Raw genomic sequence first — 17,281 nt, 5'->3', positions numbered from 1 at the left:
TAACATCAGTGTCAATGTGCCCACCATAAAGAGGCTTCTGTTAATAACACTTCCCCACTAAACCTGATGTGGTCTCTCCCTGCTTGGAATATTTTAGCCATTTGTTAGATCAGCAGTTCTCAAATTTTGGTATCAGAATCACCTGGAGAGCTGCTGCTGCTGCTACTGCTGCTAAGTCGCTTCAGTTGTGTTCAATTCTGTGCGACCCATAGACAGCAGCCCACCAGGCTCCCCCGTCCCTGGGATTCTCCAGGAAAGAACAGTGGAGTGGGTTGCCATTTCCTTCTCCAAAGCATGAAAGTGAGAAGTGAAAGGGAAGTCACTCAGTCGTGTCCAACTCTTCGCGACCCCATGGACTGCAGCCTACCAAGCTCCTCCGTCCATGGGATTTTCCAGGCAAGAGTACTGGAGTGGGGTGCCATTGCCTTCTCCGACCTGGAGAGCTACTAAAGTACAAAACTTAGTGTGGAGGGACGCCCTGGGCTTTCATAGCCTTCCCACATTCCCAGGTGAGTCTAATCCCCACCAAGATTTGAGGTGTGGACTTTTCTTATATCACTTAGAACTTTCTGCCTGTTCTTCATGTGGTCAGTACATTTACTAACTCTCTCTATCAAGTTGTAAGTTTCTGTGGCTCCTACTCATCTTTAAACCCAGCACAGTGACTTTCAAGAGTTTGAAGTCGATGATCACATGCTGCCTGGAGCTGGTAGACAAAGCAAGGGCTGAGAGGGCCAAGAATGTTCCAATGGAGCTTGCCAGTGGGGAGCGAGCCTGTGGACTATTGAGCAAACATGGCAACAACTTGATTGGGAAAACCATAGGGAGCAGTGGAGAGTCAGTTATCTAAGGTCAAGTGCACTGGGTTGTTCCCAGATGCCATCACCCACTGTCTCTGTCCCAGGAGAGGACAAGGGGGGAGCACAGGTGACAATCTGGTCGTGGCCAGGAGAGAAATGGCTCACTGAAAAGGGTGGAGACTCTGGATCTGTAGTTCTTAAAGTATGTGCAGACAGAGACAGGGTGGAGATGTATGTCCTTAACTGGAGCACAAATAGGAGTGTCCACAGACCATGAGAGCTCTGTTCCTGGATTATAGTATGGGCCAGGCTAGGGCCAATGGGAGTGGACTTTAAGCTGTGGTTTGAAAGTAGCCAGTGACGATAGCCTACAATTAAAACTCCAAGCTCCGGTAGGGTCTGCAGAGATTACTAAGTGGACCGTGGGTGGCTGAATCTCCATTGCCTCTGTCCTGCAGAGTGGAAGGGCCATGAGAAGGGTGCCACCCAGGGCAGCTCTGGCCTTTGACCCCTTTTCTTAGAGTTCACTCACTCGGTGGAAACCCACCCTTTCTGGCCCGCAGTACTTCTTTTATTCATTCACTTACTCATTCCATCGTACACATTTATTGAGCCCTTCCTGTGTGCCAAGCACTTTGCTGAGTGCATACATGATGCATTCCTCACAACACAGAGGCAAACCCCATACACATTCTCACCTCGTCCCCAGCTTTTCCTCATCCTGCTTTTTCCTTGGAAAATCCTGCTTTGGAGTATTCCATTTAGTAACGAGAGAAGCAAAAAAAATAGTTCTGAGCTAGTTCTTCATCTTGAAATTGCTTATGTTCTAAAGATTCTGTTTGCTTATTTCCAGGATGCAGTTGACTTCATCTCTCTTGATTTATCTTATGAATGCCACAGTGAGGCAGATTTACCACAGACGTTGAGTGAACTGCAGGTAACTTAAGCTATTTTCCATATTGATGATGAATGGCAAAGGTTCCTGAGAGCATACTAGTCATTTAATGCTTCAGCTGATGCATAAACTGGTGGTCCAGTGGTTAGGACTCCATGCTTTCATCTCTGCCAAAGGCCTGAGTTCAATACCTAGTTAAGGAACAAAGTTCCCACAAGCCTTGCAGCACAGCCCCCCCACCAAAAAAAGAATCCATATACAAGCAGACTTCCCTGGTGGCTCAGATGGTAAAGCATCTACCTACAATGCAGGAGACCCAGGTTCAATCCCCGGGTTGGGAAGATCCTCTGGAGAAGGCAATGGCAACCCACTCCAGTACTCTTGCCTGGAAAATCCCATGGACGGAGGAGTGTGGTAGGCTACAGTCCATGGGGTCGCGAAAAGTCAGACATGACTGAGCGACTTCACTTTCACTTTCTTTCATACATGCAGTCTTGTCTGAGGAAATTTCCTTAGAGAACCTCTGGAGGTTAGATAGTCTTCCCTGGAAAGGATAAAGAGAGTTGGCTTGTTAAGGTAAGTATTTACCTGGATCCTCTGCTCTCTCATGTAGAAAGCTATTGAGAATCAGAATTCCAGTGTTCATTCTGAGATTGAAAAAGACATTTCGTAGATGTGGTCATGGAAATATTTGCCTTAACAAGCCAACCCTCACTGTCCACTCCCCCCAAAGAACCTGTACGCCCCTCTCTGAGCCTTAGCTGCTGCTCCCTGCCAGCACACAGGTGTCTTAGGGCCCGGGGACCCATCGCATGTCCACAGGTTCTGAGTGCTGCAAGAGCTGTGTGTGGAGGTCCTGCATTCCCTTCTCAGAAGAAACCCTGCTCACCAGGGAATTCCTCACTCAGCAGACGGCTCCTCCAGCTCTCCAGCCCTGTGACATCACAGGCCACCCTACTGTGCATGGGTCTTTCAGGAAGGAGAAAACCCTCTATTCCCTTAGTAATTTGACTTTACCACATTGACCCGGCACAGGGGAGGAACACAGCTATGTGAGCCACAGCCCCACTAACTGGTTCTGAGCAAGTTAATCTGTTTCTCAGAGCTTAAGTCACCTCATTGTTACTGGTGGCTCTGAGAAAATAAAGAACCTGCCAGCCTCCTGTTTGAGTAGTTGCTGTTGGTATTTCTCAGTGGCTGTTAACTATTCAGAGGAGGGGAAGATAGTGTGGGAAAAATGACCAAACCCAAGAAAAAGTAACTTAAAATGAGGTCAAACAACTTGTCAGCCCAAAGATGTTCCTTTTGATACTGAAATGGCTAGAAATGGGAGAAAAATGACACCTGCTCCAATTTTAATGGAGATAGTTTCTTTTCAATTTCTTTATGGAAAATGTCAGACATATCCAATGGTAGAAAGAAAAACATAAAGAAGCCATCTCCAGGTTCAGAGGCTGTCGACTCGGGGTTGATCTTGTTTCCTTTATACTCTGCCTCGCCCCTCCCCAAGCCAGATTGCTCTGAAGCAAAGCCTCGACATTATAAACATCATGACGGCAGCTCCTGATGGAGCTTCTTGTAGTAGCTCAGGCCGCTGACATGGGCAGATGACCTTGTTCCTGGTCCTAATACAGAGACTAGTTCTAGGAGGTTCCTTGTGGCCTGAGGTGATAGGATAGATGAACCTATGTCTTTGGTGGGGGTCTGTATAAAGAATGGCCTCTGTTATAGAAAAGTGTAGTTTTTTCCTCCCTCGAGTCTGGAGTCAGCTCCCTTTATTAACTGACACGGCTAGAGGTCATTTCCAAAACCACACTGAGTGTTGTGGCTTCACATCTTGAACACCTGTCCCTGTTAACTAACAACTCTCAGCAACTTCAGTTCCCTTGCTGGCCTATATCATTTTCAGACCACTGAACCAAAAGTGAAAGTTTTCGTCTTCAGCCTGAAACTCCAGAACTGCCTCTCCACCAGGAACAACGTAGCCCATCTGCTCTTCAGCCTGCTCAAAGGTGAGTGTGCCATCATCGGAGAGGTTTGCAGTGACGTTTGGCACGTTGGCTTGTAGGGTAGCAATCTTGAGAGTCTGGGGTTCCGACAGGAGAAGAAGAAGAAGGTATGGTCTGAGAGCCTGCCCTAGATGCGTGTAGAGTCCTTGCCTTCTTACTGTTGGTCACTTAGTTCCCACTGACCCAAGAAAGAAGAGAAGTTCTGTACAGCACGTGAAGGATGCCAGGGTCTCATGGAGATAAAGACCATCGGGCCAGAGATGTCAGGTGTAAGTATGGCAACAGCCCTGTGCCCATCTGTCTGTTTCAACTGCTCCTCCCTCCAGGGTCTCTCATCTGTGCCCCCCTTTGCAGGACTGCTCTCTGCCCACCCCAGACACTTTTACTTTTGTTCATTTCCCCATTGCTTGATCAGCATCTTCAGTTACAGGACCCCACAACTCATGGACCATCTCCAAAATGTCTCTTATTTCAAATTCTTGAGAGTGAATCTGATGGGTGGGCCATGCATCAGAAGACTTCTCCTGGGACTTCCCTTGGTGGTCCAGTGGTTAAGACTCCATGCTTCCAATGCTGGGGCTGCAGGTTCGATCCCTGGTCAGGGAACTAGGATCCTGCATGCTGTACAGCATATAAAAAAGGTTAACATTACATTTGATAAAAATTGTTAAAATGATTATTCAGAAGAAGATTGTCCTGGTCCAGTCTGGTCAAGGGAAAGCAGTGTCCATTAAGGCACCAGGGGCTGAGGACCACTAGACACTCTGCCAGAAGGGGCCAGGGGCAGGCCCCTGGGTGCCTGATATCCAGTTCAGTCTCCCTGTAAGGTCAGAATATGGGAGATGTTGGTCGTGCCCTTTTTACCACTTGTAACCAGTGCTGAGCTGGCTTCACAGACTTCATGAACCACATCTATGAATGCCACATAACTCTCGCCCTAACTCACTTTGGAGTAATGATTTCCTGTTCTTAAATCCCATCCCTTTCTAAATGGTTGAAATAGGCAATCTTATGTTTATGCTGCTGCTGCTGCTAAGTCACTTCAGTCGTGTCCGACTCTGTGCGACCCCATAGACGGCAGCCCACCAGGCTCCCCTGTCCCTGGGATTCTCCAGGCAAGAACACTGGAGTGGGTTGCCATTTCCTTCTCCAGTGCATGAAAGTGAAAAGTGAAAGTGAAGGTGCTCAGTTGTGTCCGACTCTTTGCGACCCCATGGACTGCAGCCCACCAGGCTCCTCTGTCCATGGGATTTTCCAGGCAAGAGTACTGGAGTGGGGTGCTTCTTGCAAAAAAGATTCCACCCTCTCCTAATGTTTGAGGTCTTCTGAGTCAGTTGTGCTCTGCATTTGGTCTCTAGAAAAGCAGCATCAGCATCACTGGAAACTTGTTAGATATTCACATTCCAGAGCCCACCTCAGATCAGAAAGCTCTGAGCAGAAACCTGGGAGTTGGGCCCAGCAATCTGCATTGAACAGGCTCCACAGGTGATGCCGATGCACATGGAAGTTTGAGAACTGCTGTTCTTAGTAGGAAAAAAAAATCACATGTGACCTCCTTAAATCATGGCCTTGGAATTTTCCAGAGGGGCTTGGAACCATTGCTTGGAGTTTGGCTGTGGTATATGAGTGAGGAGAACTGTTGATGGCAGTCATGCATAGCTGGGTGGGCTTCAGGTGGAGTGAATTAAACTTCTTCTCTTTCAGCCATAAATGAAGACCAAATGCTCGTCATTGGGTTTGATATTAGTACATTCCTGAGCTGTTCATCGAGTTCCAAGAAAAGGTAATGTTAGATTTCCTGTTGAACTATCAATAACTGATGTTTGCAGAATGCTCTGCTGTTCTTCACCTGTGTAAACTCACGGGACTGTTATCATGTGCCTTTGGATTAGTGAGTCCTCTGCGGCCATTCTGGACATGAAAGATGGAAACTCAGAGGGGAAGGCTGGGAGCAGTGTCTCTGGGCCCCATGCAGTTCTGACATTCTCACCAATCATTCAGCCTCCTCTAGTTCACCAAGAGCACACAACTAACAGAGCTGGTGTTTGAAGCCCTGCCTTCTAGTTTAGATCTTTTTGGAGGCATTGTTAGATGATGAAGAGCAGGCTGGGTTAACGATAGACCTGCCCATCCCTGAAGTTATGTGGTCTGAGTAAAGTGAGTTCTCTGCACCATTTTCTCTCATGAAATTTGAAGCATATTACCTGCAAGGAGACAGCATAAATGGGAAAGTCAGCCGTGCACCGGGCAGAAGCCTAATTCAATGGTTTCTCAGGACAAATGTTTTAAAATATTGTGGGATTGCAAATAATTTCTTAGCACATGAAGTACAAAATTGGTAAGACACATACTAAAAAAAAAATTAGAGCAGATCTGCAATTATCTCCATAATTATATCAGTCTCCTGCACTTACCTGGAGAAAGGCATGGCAACCCACTCCAGCATTCTTGTCTGGAGAATCCCATGGACAGAAGAACCTGGTGGGTTACAGTCCATTGGGTTGCAAAGAGTTGGACATGACTGAAGGGACTTAGCACCCACGCGTGCATGCACTTACATTCCAATGCGTTTCTTGAGTGAGAAATCTTGGTGTGGAAGCCAGTACAGGGAGTTTCCCAGAACCCTCAGCACTCCACAGGAGTATGTTGCATAATGGAATGTCTCGTACCCTGTGTCAAGGAAGGACTAGGGGCAACCATTAGCTTCCCAGACCTTCAGCCAAAGCTCGCTGCAGACATTTCTAGCATAGCTCTGTCCAAGATCATAAGCTTCAGTGTGTTACCTCTTTGTACCTTTTTTTCTCCCAGCACTTGGCTGTCCTCAGCCATGTCTCCCTCTACTGTTCAGTCCTCTCAACTCACTTCAAATCAGCAGTTCACATCACCAGACCCTAAGCAGCGACATGTCAGGCTTTGTGCTCAGAGTGTGAGAAGTATATTGCAGTTATACTGCATGAGCAAGCAGGTCAGAACTGCTCTCCATTTATACTTGGAATCAGCTGAGGAGTGCTGGGCTGTGTTTTTTGGAAAATAAAACTGAAGAGGTCATAATAAAAGGGGCAGTCTGAGAAAGCAGTGCTTATAAAACCACAAGGTGACATGAGACATCAGTTCCAGGGTTCTCTTTCTCACACCTTGATCTCTCGCCACTTCTCCTGAAGGGGAGGTCCAACTTTGGCTAACATGAGAGTGGGTGAGTGTTTATGGAGAACCTGCAGGTGTGAGGCAGGTGGAAGGGGGTTCTGGAAGGACAGACATCATTTTCTCATTGGAGTGTTTTAGACTCAGAAATGAGACAGGCGCACCAGTGACTCTAGCAGAGAGTGTGGCAGGAGATACAGCACTGCTCCCCAGAGGAGAGGATGAGAGCATTACCTGGATGCTCTGAGGGGTCAGAGTAGAAGGTGAGGGACAGCTGAAGGAGGGACACCTGGAAGGCTGGGCATACGGACTTCTTGAGCTAAATCTCTACCCAACTGAGGCAAACCCAGGCTCCAAGGCCTGTATGGCAAGTTCTGTTTTATCCAGGTGCAGTTTATTTCTTGAAAACCTCTTTTCACCCAAGCCAGGACAATCATGATCAGAAGGGTTGGGTCGGAAGAGCTGAGTGGGCAGCCCTCCGTGTCCCTGGTGTGCTCAGACTCATGCATCTGTTTTGGATAATCCATAGCTGTAGGCCATCATTTCCCGTCACCACTTTTCTACCAAATGCAGAGTTGATGCTTCATAAAACAGAAGGAGCTTAAGTTTGAACCCTGGAGAAGGGCATGGCAACCCACTCCAGTATTCTTGCCTGGAGAACCCCATGGACAGAGGAGCCTAGTGGGCTACAGTCCATAGGGTCGCACAGAGTTGGACATGACTGAAGGGATTTAACACACACAAATTTGTAAGGCTCAGGCCCCAGTCCATGGGAGAGATCTTTCTGCAGGGTCCCTGTACCAGTTCTGCGCTCTGGGCCAGGCTTGTAAAATGCCAGCCCCTCTCCACACGAGAGCCCTAGGACAGGAGTTGCTCTTGTCCTTCACTGCCTCTCCCCCTGTGTGTTCTCTCCTCCGGGCTGAACACACCCACCTCTACCAACGCTTCCTCAAGGCTGCCCTCTGCTGGTGAAACTGCTGCATGTTCTCAGGCACTGGTCTCCAGCCCACACGACAGGACTCAAGGAGGGAGGGAGGGAGGGAGGAGGGAGAGAGAAGGAAAACAGACTAGAATTAAACAGAATATATCAGACTTTGTTGTGTATGAAAATAGCTCTTTAAAAATAATTTTATTTATTTTTGACTCAGCTGGGTTTTCATTGCTCCACGGGCTTTTCTCTAGTTGAAGAGAGTTGGAGCGATGGGGTGCTGCTACTTTTCATTGCAGCGTGCAGGCTTCTCATTGCAGTGGCTTCTCTTGTTGCAGAACATGGGCTCTAGGGCGCTCAGGCTTCAGTAGTTGCTGCACAAGTGCTCGATAGTTGCGGCTCCCAGGCTCTAGAGTACAGACTCAGTAGCTGTGGTGCACAGGCCTAGTTGCTCTGAGGCATGTGGGATCTCCCTGAACCAGGGATCAAACTCATGTCTTCTGCATTAGCAGGTGGATTCTTTACCACTGAGCCACCAGGGAAGCCCCCCAAATAGCATTTCATGTTATGTTTTATTTCAGCTATGTTTATTTCAGATATATTTATTTCTGAATAAATATTTATGTTCATAAAACATAACACAAATATGCATATAATGTCCACACATCTACGCATATATATAGTGATATGTGGTTAAAAGCACAGACTCTGAGCTCTATCATTTGCAAGCTGTCTAATCAAGGAGTTCTCATTTTAAAAAAAGATAAAAGTTTATTGACATAAATGAAGCCCAGAGATGGACAGTCTATAGAGTGGGTAAAATCATCAGAAGTCCAGGCTCCTCTCTTGTTGTTTTGTCATCCTTATCAAAACTTCTACCTCATGGTCCTAGATGGATGCTTGAGCGCCTGCCATTATGACCATAACCCAGGCAACATGAACAAGAAAGGAGGTTGTAGCTGGGGCTGATATTTAAGTGGTACCCATCAGTAGAGCTGTACTGGTAGTTCAATTACTGAAATATTTCTGTACCAGCTGGTAAATAGCTGCTGGCCCCTGATGCCCAGAAATTACTCACTTCTTTAAGTCTCAGTTTCCTTCTCTGTAGGAAGAAGATAAATAATGTGCCTACCTCATACACTTATTTTGAAATTTAAATGAGGTAATTAATGTACATACATTTTTATCACAGTGGCCCATACAGAATCAAAAGACTCAATAACTGAAGTCATTATCTTTAGTTGTGTTTTATAAATATACATTATAAGAAGAAAAATTTCATCAGAACTGAAGACGGTATTCAAGGGTGTTCTAATACAGAGACTAGTAGCATTAGCACAGTATTTTCAGTCATGCAGGAGTAGTGATAACTTGCCTAAGTTCAGTTCACTCAGTCATGTCCAACTCTTTGTGACCCCATGGACTGCAGCATGCCAGGCCTCCCTGTCCATCACCAACTCCCGGAGTTTACTCAAACTCATGCCCACTGAGTAGGTGATGCCATCCAACCATCTCATCCTAACTTGCCTAAGAAGGGGTAATAATAATAATTTCCCATCTCCCAGTCACTTCCTGCCCATCACTTGGAGTCAGTGTTATTGGAATCTTTACTTTACATCAGTCTCAGGTCACCTATAAATTAGAGTCATTACTTATTATGTCCCTTCATGTCACTTCATTTCCTCAGCTGGTCTTGTTCTCTGAGTGACAGCCTGACCCTCCAGACTGCCCCGCAGCTGGGCCCAGACACAGCAGTATACGCCTGGCCGCCCCGCTCAGCCTATCAGAGGGTCTGGGAAGCGTTTGCCAACCAGTCCAAGGCAGAACGGGATGCTTTCCTGCAGGATGTTTTTCCTGAAGGCTTCCTCTGGGGTGTCTCCACGGGAGCTTTTAACGTGGAAGGAGGCTGGGCCGAGGATGGAAGAGGGCCGAGCATCTGGGACAGAGTTGGGCACCAGAACACCAACAAGGGCCAAGCAACGCCAGAGGTGGCCAGCGACAGTTACCACAAGGCAGACACTGACGTTGCCCTGCTCCGTGGCCTCCAGGCCCAGGTCTACAAGTTCTCCATCTCCTGGTCCCGAATCTTCCCCACTGGGCAGGGGCGTAACCCCAACCCCCGGGGTGTTGCCTACTACAACAAACTGATTGACAGCCTGCTGGACTCGCACATCGAGCCCATGGCCACCCTGTTCCACTGGGACCTGCCCCAGGCCCTGCAGGATCGTGGTGGGTGGCAGAGTGAAGATGTGGTGGACGCCTTCCTGGACTATGCAGCCTTCTGCTTCTCCACGTTTGGGGACCGTGTGAAGCTATGGGTGACCTTCCACGAGCCGTGGGTGATGAGCTACGCGGGCTACGGCACCGGCCAGCACGCACCGGGCATCTCCGACCCAGGGGTGGCCTCTTTTAAGGTACTTCCCATCCTTGCAGTGCCTACTTGTTGGAAGAGGAAGGGCACTTGGTTGGAAAAACACTCTTTCACCTTCCCATCAGCAAGTCTTTCCTTTTTCTTCTTTAGAGGAAATTGGAGGGAGGGAAGGAGCTGTTAAAATTGTTAAAAGTACCAAATGCTGTTCTGGTGCTTTAAACATTGTTACTGCATCCTCAGAACGGCTCTGATGGACGAGGGAATTGGGGTTCAGGAGGAGAAGCAATTTGGTTGTGATGACATTGCTAGTGGGTTAGCAGTGTGAAGCCAACATTTTGAGCCCAAATCTACTTGACTCCAAAGCAAGTGTTCCATGTCAGCCAGGACTTAACTGCAAGTGACAGAAAACCCAACCTAAACTGACTTTAAAGCAAGGAGGGAATTTCTGAGTTCAGGAAACTAGAAAGTCCTAGTTTTAGCTGATCAGAGTAGAGTTGTTTGGACTACTGATGACGTTACCAGGACTCAGTTTTTCTTTTTCTCTTGTTCCCCTCATTGGCTTTATTCTTAGGCTTCCCGGTAGCCAGATGGCTGCAATCCTTCTCTGATATTTCAACATAAGTAGAAAACAGGAAAGATTGCTTATCACTGTTCTGGCAGAGGTCTCCTGTGCTCATGGTCTCCGTGTGGGTCACATGCTCATCACTGAACCAGTCACTGGGTCTAGGCTAGGGGGCTGTGAAGCTCAGTGCAGATCCCAGCTCTACCCCTCAGTACTGGCTGAGAGATGGGGAGGTGGGGACGGAGGAAGGTGATCTTTCCAGGGGGCAATCAGAGTATCACTTCAACAAGAAGGGGATGTATATCTTGAAAACAAAATATATATTTTTTCTTTTTTTGGCCACATGTGGCATGTGGGATCTTAGTTCCCCAATCAGGGATTGAACCAATGCCCCTTTCAGTAGAGGTGCAGAGTCTTAACCAGGGAAGTCCCTGGAGACAAAATTTTAAATATCTTCATATGGGTCCCAAGCATCGTCTTCCTTTTTTTTTTTTTTTTTTTAATCTCCCAGAAAATCTACTAGCTTCACTGGCAACATTCTTCAGGATAAGCACATTAGTCTGGCTTTCCCCTGCCACACTTTGGGTTCTGTTCTGAAATGGGCTTCCCTGGTGGCTCATATGGTAAAGAATCTGCCTGCAATAAGGGAGACACAAGTTCAATCCCTGGGTCAGGAAGATCACCTGGAAAAGGGCATGGAAACCCACTCCAGTATTCTTGCCTGGAGAAGTCCATGGACAGAGGAGCCTGGCGGCCTACAGTCCGTGGGGTCACAAAGAGCAGGACATGACTGAGTGACTAACACGCACAAACTGCTCTGAGACAGGAGTATTCACTGTGCCCCAGGCTAGATAAGTGTCACCAAGACATTAAAACCTTTGGTGGGGAAATGATACTAACACACATCAGAAAATTAGAGAGCAATTCAAAATATGCACAGAGTGAGCTCTGTGAGTAAGCGACTCAGTATAATGCCGGAACATAGCACTGAAGTCAAGGCTTCCCTTCTGCTCTTGTTCACCACACCCATGGAGAAAGAGAACTCTACTGAAAGCAGAAGGTTTGGACCTTTCTGTGTTTTTATTGTGAAGCTCATCCCAACCTTTTCTCCTTAGGCTTCTTATCCCTACAGCTATGTCTCCTGAGATTTTCCTATAGAGACTTTGATGAGAAAGTCCACCTCACTTTTCTCTCTCGATTCTTCCTTTTATTTATAAAACATTATGATACCAGTAAGGAAAAATTTCATCTCTCTCATCATCTTACCAGTATTTCATTCCAGTCACAGTTTCCTTGCACTCACAGTGTAGTGTACCCTCGGCTTCGTACCTTTGGGTTTTTTGTTGTTGTTTTTATTGAAGTGTAGTTAATTTACAGTGTTGTGCCAATCTCTGCTGTATATCAGAGCAGCTCAGTTATATACATATATACCTTTTTAAATATTATTTTTCATTATGATTTACCCCAGGAGATTGGATATAATTCCCTGTACTATACAGCAGTATAGTATATACTGTATATACTATTATATATGGTGTTTATCTATCCCATATATGATAGTTAGCGTCTACCAACCCCAAACTCCATCCCTCTCCCTCCCCGTTTCCCCCTTGGCAACCACAAGTCAATTCCCTACGTCTGTGAGTCTGTTTCTGTTTTGTAGACAGGTTCATTTCTGCCGTATTTAGATTCCCCATATAATATCATATGCTGCTTGTCTTTCTCTTTCTGACGTATTTCGCTTGGTATGGTGATTTTTGGTTGCATCCATGTTGCTGCAGATGGGGTTATTTCATTTTTCATGGCTGAGTAGTATCCCAGTGTATATATGTGCCACATCTTGTTTATTCATTCCTCTGTCAATGGACATTTCGGTTGTTCCCATGTTTTGCCCTGACACCAGCAAGCTTAGAAGGGAAGCATTCCTGCTTTTAAGAAAGGAGCACAGTTTGCTGCTGGAGGTCAGGGCCCAGTTAAGGACTAATATTTGGTACACTACAAGCAGTCAGGAGCTCCTCTTCATAGAGCCATGTTTTGGTATAACATTCTTCAAACACAGGTGTCATCCTCTTCACATGACGAAAAGAAGAGGCGCTCAGTAATAACAAACCCCTTCCTGCACCCCAGTCTCTGCTCTGTGCTCTGCTCACACAGCTGCCCTGAGTCCTTCAGGGAGGATCCAGAATGACCCACTTCCTGCAGACCAAGCTGAAGTCGAGAGAGAAGATGGTTTGAGTTTCCTGAGCATGTGACAGAGTCGATTTAAATGTAGACTTGTTATGCTCCACACACCCCTCCTTTGCCCAGTTTCTCACGGCGCTCCACCAAGGAACAATGCTGACTTTTGTAAGACCATGAGTTGAGTTTACGAACAGGTCCTGGTGGTGGTTTCTCTTCCTAGGTTTCATTAAGTAGAAAGGAGATCAGGCAGGCTAGAAAGACTTTTCCCCTCCTTTGTGTTAACTAAAATGGTCCCCACTTCCAACTAGTTGTCGGCTCGCTAGTCCCTAAGCCCTTACTGAGCACAGAGGCAGCACAGCACTGTGAGTGACGGTACAAGCCCGAGGCGGGACGGCCTGCGTCTACCCCTTGTCTGGATCTGTGTTCCTCACCTGTGTTGTAGAAATAGTATTTGCACTTGTCAAACAAGTGAGGATCACACGAGAGAAGCCATTAACCCTTGTCAGTGTGGTTGCGGTGCTATTGCTGATGATCTGACGGTGGTGTTGACTGCTTGTCAACACTTGTGGACATCGTTGCTGTTGGCCTGTGAGGCTATTGTCCATGTTGCTGATGTTGCTGGCACGGTGGTGTTGTCAACATTGTCCATGGCCCAGCCTCCTTTACATTGTTAGCATCAGTCTTCTCGGTGCTGTTGACATGATGTTTTGTTGATTTGTTGCCAGTGTGACGTAGGTGTTAACTTGTCGATGACTTGATGACATTGTTGACATCAATGTTGATATATTGATGTTGACATCGTCAGTCTTACTGCTTTTATTAACTTGCTACCATCATTCACCTCGGTGTTAACTTGCTAACATTGTTCTCATTGACTTGTTGCTGACTTGTGGGTGGTGCAGCTGTCACTAAGTCCTGTATTTCCTTCCTTCTTCCTCACAAGGTGGCCCACATGGTCCTCAAGGCGCACGCCAGGGCTTGGCACCACTACAACAGCCACCACCGCCCACAGCAGCAGGGGCGTGTGGGCATCGTGCTGAACTCGGACTGGGCAGAACCCCTGTCCCCGGAGAGGCCTGAGGACCTGAGAGCTGCCGAACGCTTCCTGCACTTCATGCTGGGCTGGTTTGCACACCCCATCTTTGTGGATGGGGACTACCCGGCTGCCCTGAGGGCCCAGATTCAACAGATGAACAAGCAGTGCCCCAGTCCTGTGGCCCAGCTCCCTGAGTTCACCGAGGCAGAGAAACAGCTCTTGAAAGGCTCTGCTGATTTTCTGGGTCTGTCCCATTACACTTCCCGCCTCATCAGCAAGGCCCGAGGAGATACCTGCATCCCCAGCTATGATACCATCGGAGGCTTCTCCCAGCATGTGGACCCCACATGGCCCCAGACCGCATCCCCTTGGATTCGTGTGGTGCCCTGGGGCATAAGGAGGCTGTTGAACTTTGTATCCTTGGAATACACAAAAGGCAAAGTTCCAATCTACCTAGCTGGGAACGGCATGCCCATAGGGGAGAGTGAAAACCTCATCGATGATTCCCTGAGAGTCGACTACTTCAACCAGTATATCAATGAGGTGCTCAAGGGTAAGAACATGGATATGCTGGTGATTGAGCATGGGTGGTACTTCATTAAGTCTTCAGAGTTTTGTTTTATGGGACAAAAAACAGTCTCCCATGGAAATGAAGCCAGAAAGTAGTGTTTGTAGTAATAGTCAGCTCTTCATTCATATCAGCCTCCTAACTCTCTCCCCAAAGGCCTTAAGTCTTTGCTTTTATATTCTTAGTCCCTACAGTGCCCCTTCTATGCTCTGCCCATCTGAGTCCTAACCATTCATCAAGCCTCATCATCTTTTTGTTGTTGTTCACAGCATGTGGCTTGCAGGATCTTAGATCTCTGACCAAGGATCAAACTCATGCCCCTTGAATTGGGAGCATGGAGTCTTAACCACTGGACCACCAGGGAAGTCCCCTCCAATCCTAATTCTAGATAAACAATTTATGTAACCTTACAGGCTTTGCCTTTATAAGCCTCCCCTATTTTATAGCAGAACACAATTCAAGTGCTTCTTAAATCGATGCCTTCTGGGCTGCAGTGCTCAGTTCAATCCAGTCGCTCAGTCGTGTCCGACTCTTTGTGACCACATGGACTACAGCATGCCAGGCTTCCCTGTCCATCACCAACTCCTGAAGCTTGCTCAAACTCATGTCCATTGAGCCAGTGATGCCATCCAACTATCTCATCCTCTGTCGTCCCCTTCTCCTCCTGCCTTCAATCTTTCCCAGCATCAGGTCTTTTCTGGGTCAGTTCTTCACATCAGGTGGCCAAAGTATTGGACTTTCAGCTTCAACATCAGTCCTTCCAATGAATATTCAGGACTGATTTCCTTTAGGATTGACTGATTTGATCTCCTTGCAGTCCAAGGGACTCTCAAGAGTTTTCTCCAACATCCCAGTTCAAAAACATCAATTCTTCACTGCTCGACTTTCTTTATAGTCCAACTCTCACATCCATACATGACTACTGGAAAAACCATGGCTTTGACTAGACAGACCCTTGTTGGCAAAGTAATGTCTCTGCTTTTTAATATTCTGTGTAGTTTGGTCATAGCTTTTCTTCCAAGGAGCATGGCTGCAGTGCTGAGAAACCCCAAATAAACACCTCTATTTGAAAAATAATAGCAGAGACTTTAGAACAATCAGAAACAGAGACTTTAAAGCAGTCCCAATTTTGTTTTTCTCCACAGCTATCAAAGAAGACTCGGTGGTTGTTCAGTCTTACATCGCTCGCTCCTTCATTGATGGCTTTGAAGGCCCTTCTGGGTATAGCCAGAGGTTTGGGCTGTACCACGTCAACTTCGATGACAGCAGCAGGCCAAGGACTGCCAGGAAATCTGCCTATTTTTTCACCAGCATGATCGAAAAAAATGGTTTCCTCAACAAGGTAGTAAAAAGACAGTCACCACCCAGCATAGCAAACATCCCCCGGAAAATCAGAGCCTTCTCTTTTCCATCCGAGGTGCCCTCCAAGGCAAAAGTGGTCTGGGAGAAGTTCTCCAACCAACCCAAGTTTGAGAGAGATCTGTTCTACCACGGCACATTCCACGATGACTTTCTGTGGGGCGTGTCCTCGTCAGCCTATCAGATTGAAGGAGCTTGGGACGCTGACGGCAAAGGCCCCAGCATCTGGGACAACTTTACCCACACACCAGGGAGCAACGTGAAAGACAATGCCACTGGAGACGTGGCCTGTGACAGCTATAACCACCTGGATGCCGACCTGAACATGCTCCAAGCATTGAAGGTGAAGGCTTATCGCTTCTCCATCTCCTGGTCTCGGATTTTCCCAACTGGGAGAAACACTTCTGTCAACGCACATGGTGTGGATTATTACAACAAGCTGATCAACGGCTTGGTGGAAAACAACATCTCTCCCATGGTGACCCTGTTCCACTGGGACCTGCCCCAGGCCCTGCAGGACATCGGAGGCTGGGAGAATCCTTTCGTGGTTGACTTGTTCAACAGCTATGCAGACTTCTGCTTCCAGACCTTTGGTGACAGAGTCAAGTTCTGGATGACTTTTAATGAGCCCACGTACCAGGCCTGGTTGGGATATGGCTCAGGGGAATTTCCCCCAAATGTGAATGACTCAGGCAGTGGACCTTACAGGATTGGCCATGCAATCATCAAAGCTCATGCCAGAGTCTATCACACATACGACGAGAAGTACAGGCAAGAGCAGAAGGGGGTCATCTCCTTGAGCCTCAGTTCCCACTGGGCAGAGCCCCAGTCGCTGGTCCCCAGGGACGTGGAGGCAGCTGACCGGATGCTGCAGTTCTCCTTGGGTTGGTTTGCCCACCCCATCTTCCGAAACGGAGACTACCCCGATGCCATGAAGTGGAAGGTGGGGAACAGGAGTGAACTGCAGCACTTGGCCACCTCCCGCCTGCCCAGCTTCACGGAGGAGGAGAAGCAGTACATCGCAGCTACCGCCGACGTGTTCTGCCTCAACACTTACTCCTCCAGGATTGTGCAACACACGACACCCAGGTTAAACCCACCCTCCTACACAAGTGACCAGGAGCTGCTGGAGTGGGAGGACACTTCCTGGCCTGCCACAGCCATGAACAGGGCTGCCGCCTGGGGGATGCGGAGACTGCTCAACTGGATCAAGGAAGAGTATGGGGACATCCCCATTTACATCACTGAGAACGGAGTGGGGCTGACAGACCCCAAACTGGAAGACACCGACAGGATATTTTACCACAAAACCTATATCAATGAAGCTTTGAAAGGTATGTGAGGGTTCATGTTCCCCTTAGAGTCTCCCAACATCCGTATGTCAGGAGCCTTGGCAGAATGGAGTACAAACCATCAACAGGTCTCTCTTTT

At 47.6% G+C, this 17,281-nt stretch overlaps 1 protein-coding gene across 1 annotated transcript in view; it reads left to right on the top strand.

Moving 5' to 3' along the window:
* Positions 1-17,281, top strand: part of LCT (lactase) — a 52,457-nt gene that overhangs the window by 15,296 nt on the left and 19,880 nt on the right. Inside the window, exons 3-8 of the mRNA XM_005899492.2 lie at positions 1,654-1,737; positions 3,605-3,707; positions 5,409-5,487; positions 9,461-10,187; positions 13,831-14,476; positions 15,637-17,184. Of these exons, the coding sequence (XP_005899554.2) occupies positions 1,654-1,737; positions 3,605-3,707; positions 5,409-5,487; positions 9,461-10,187; positions 13,831-14,476; positions 15,637-17,184 (3,187 nt within the window). The remainder of the gene's footprint in view (positions 1-1,653; positions 1,738-3,604; positions 3,708-5,408; positions 5,488-9,460; positions 10,188-13,830; positions 14,477-15,636; positions 17,185-17,281) is intronic.

Source organism: Bos mutus, chromosome 2, assembly GCF_027580195.1.
Source record: "Bos mutus isolate GX-2022 chromosome 2, NWIPB_WYAK_1.1, whole genome shotgun sequence".
NCBI classification, from domain to species: domain Eukaryota; kingdom Metazoa; phylum Chordata; class Mammalia; order Artiodactyla; family Bovidae; genus Bos; species Bos mutus.
This window is presented reverse-complemented; position numbering and strand designations above follow the sequence as displayed.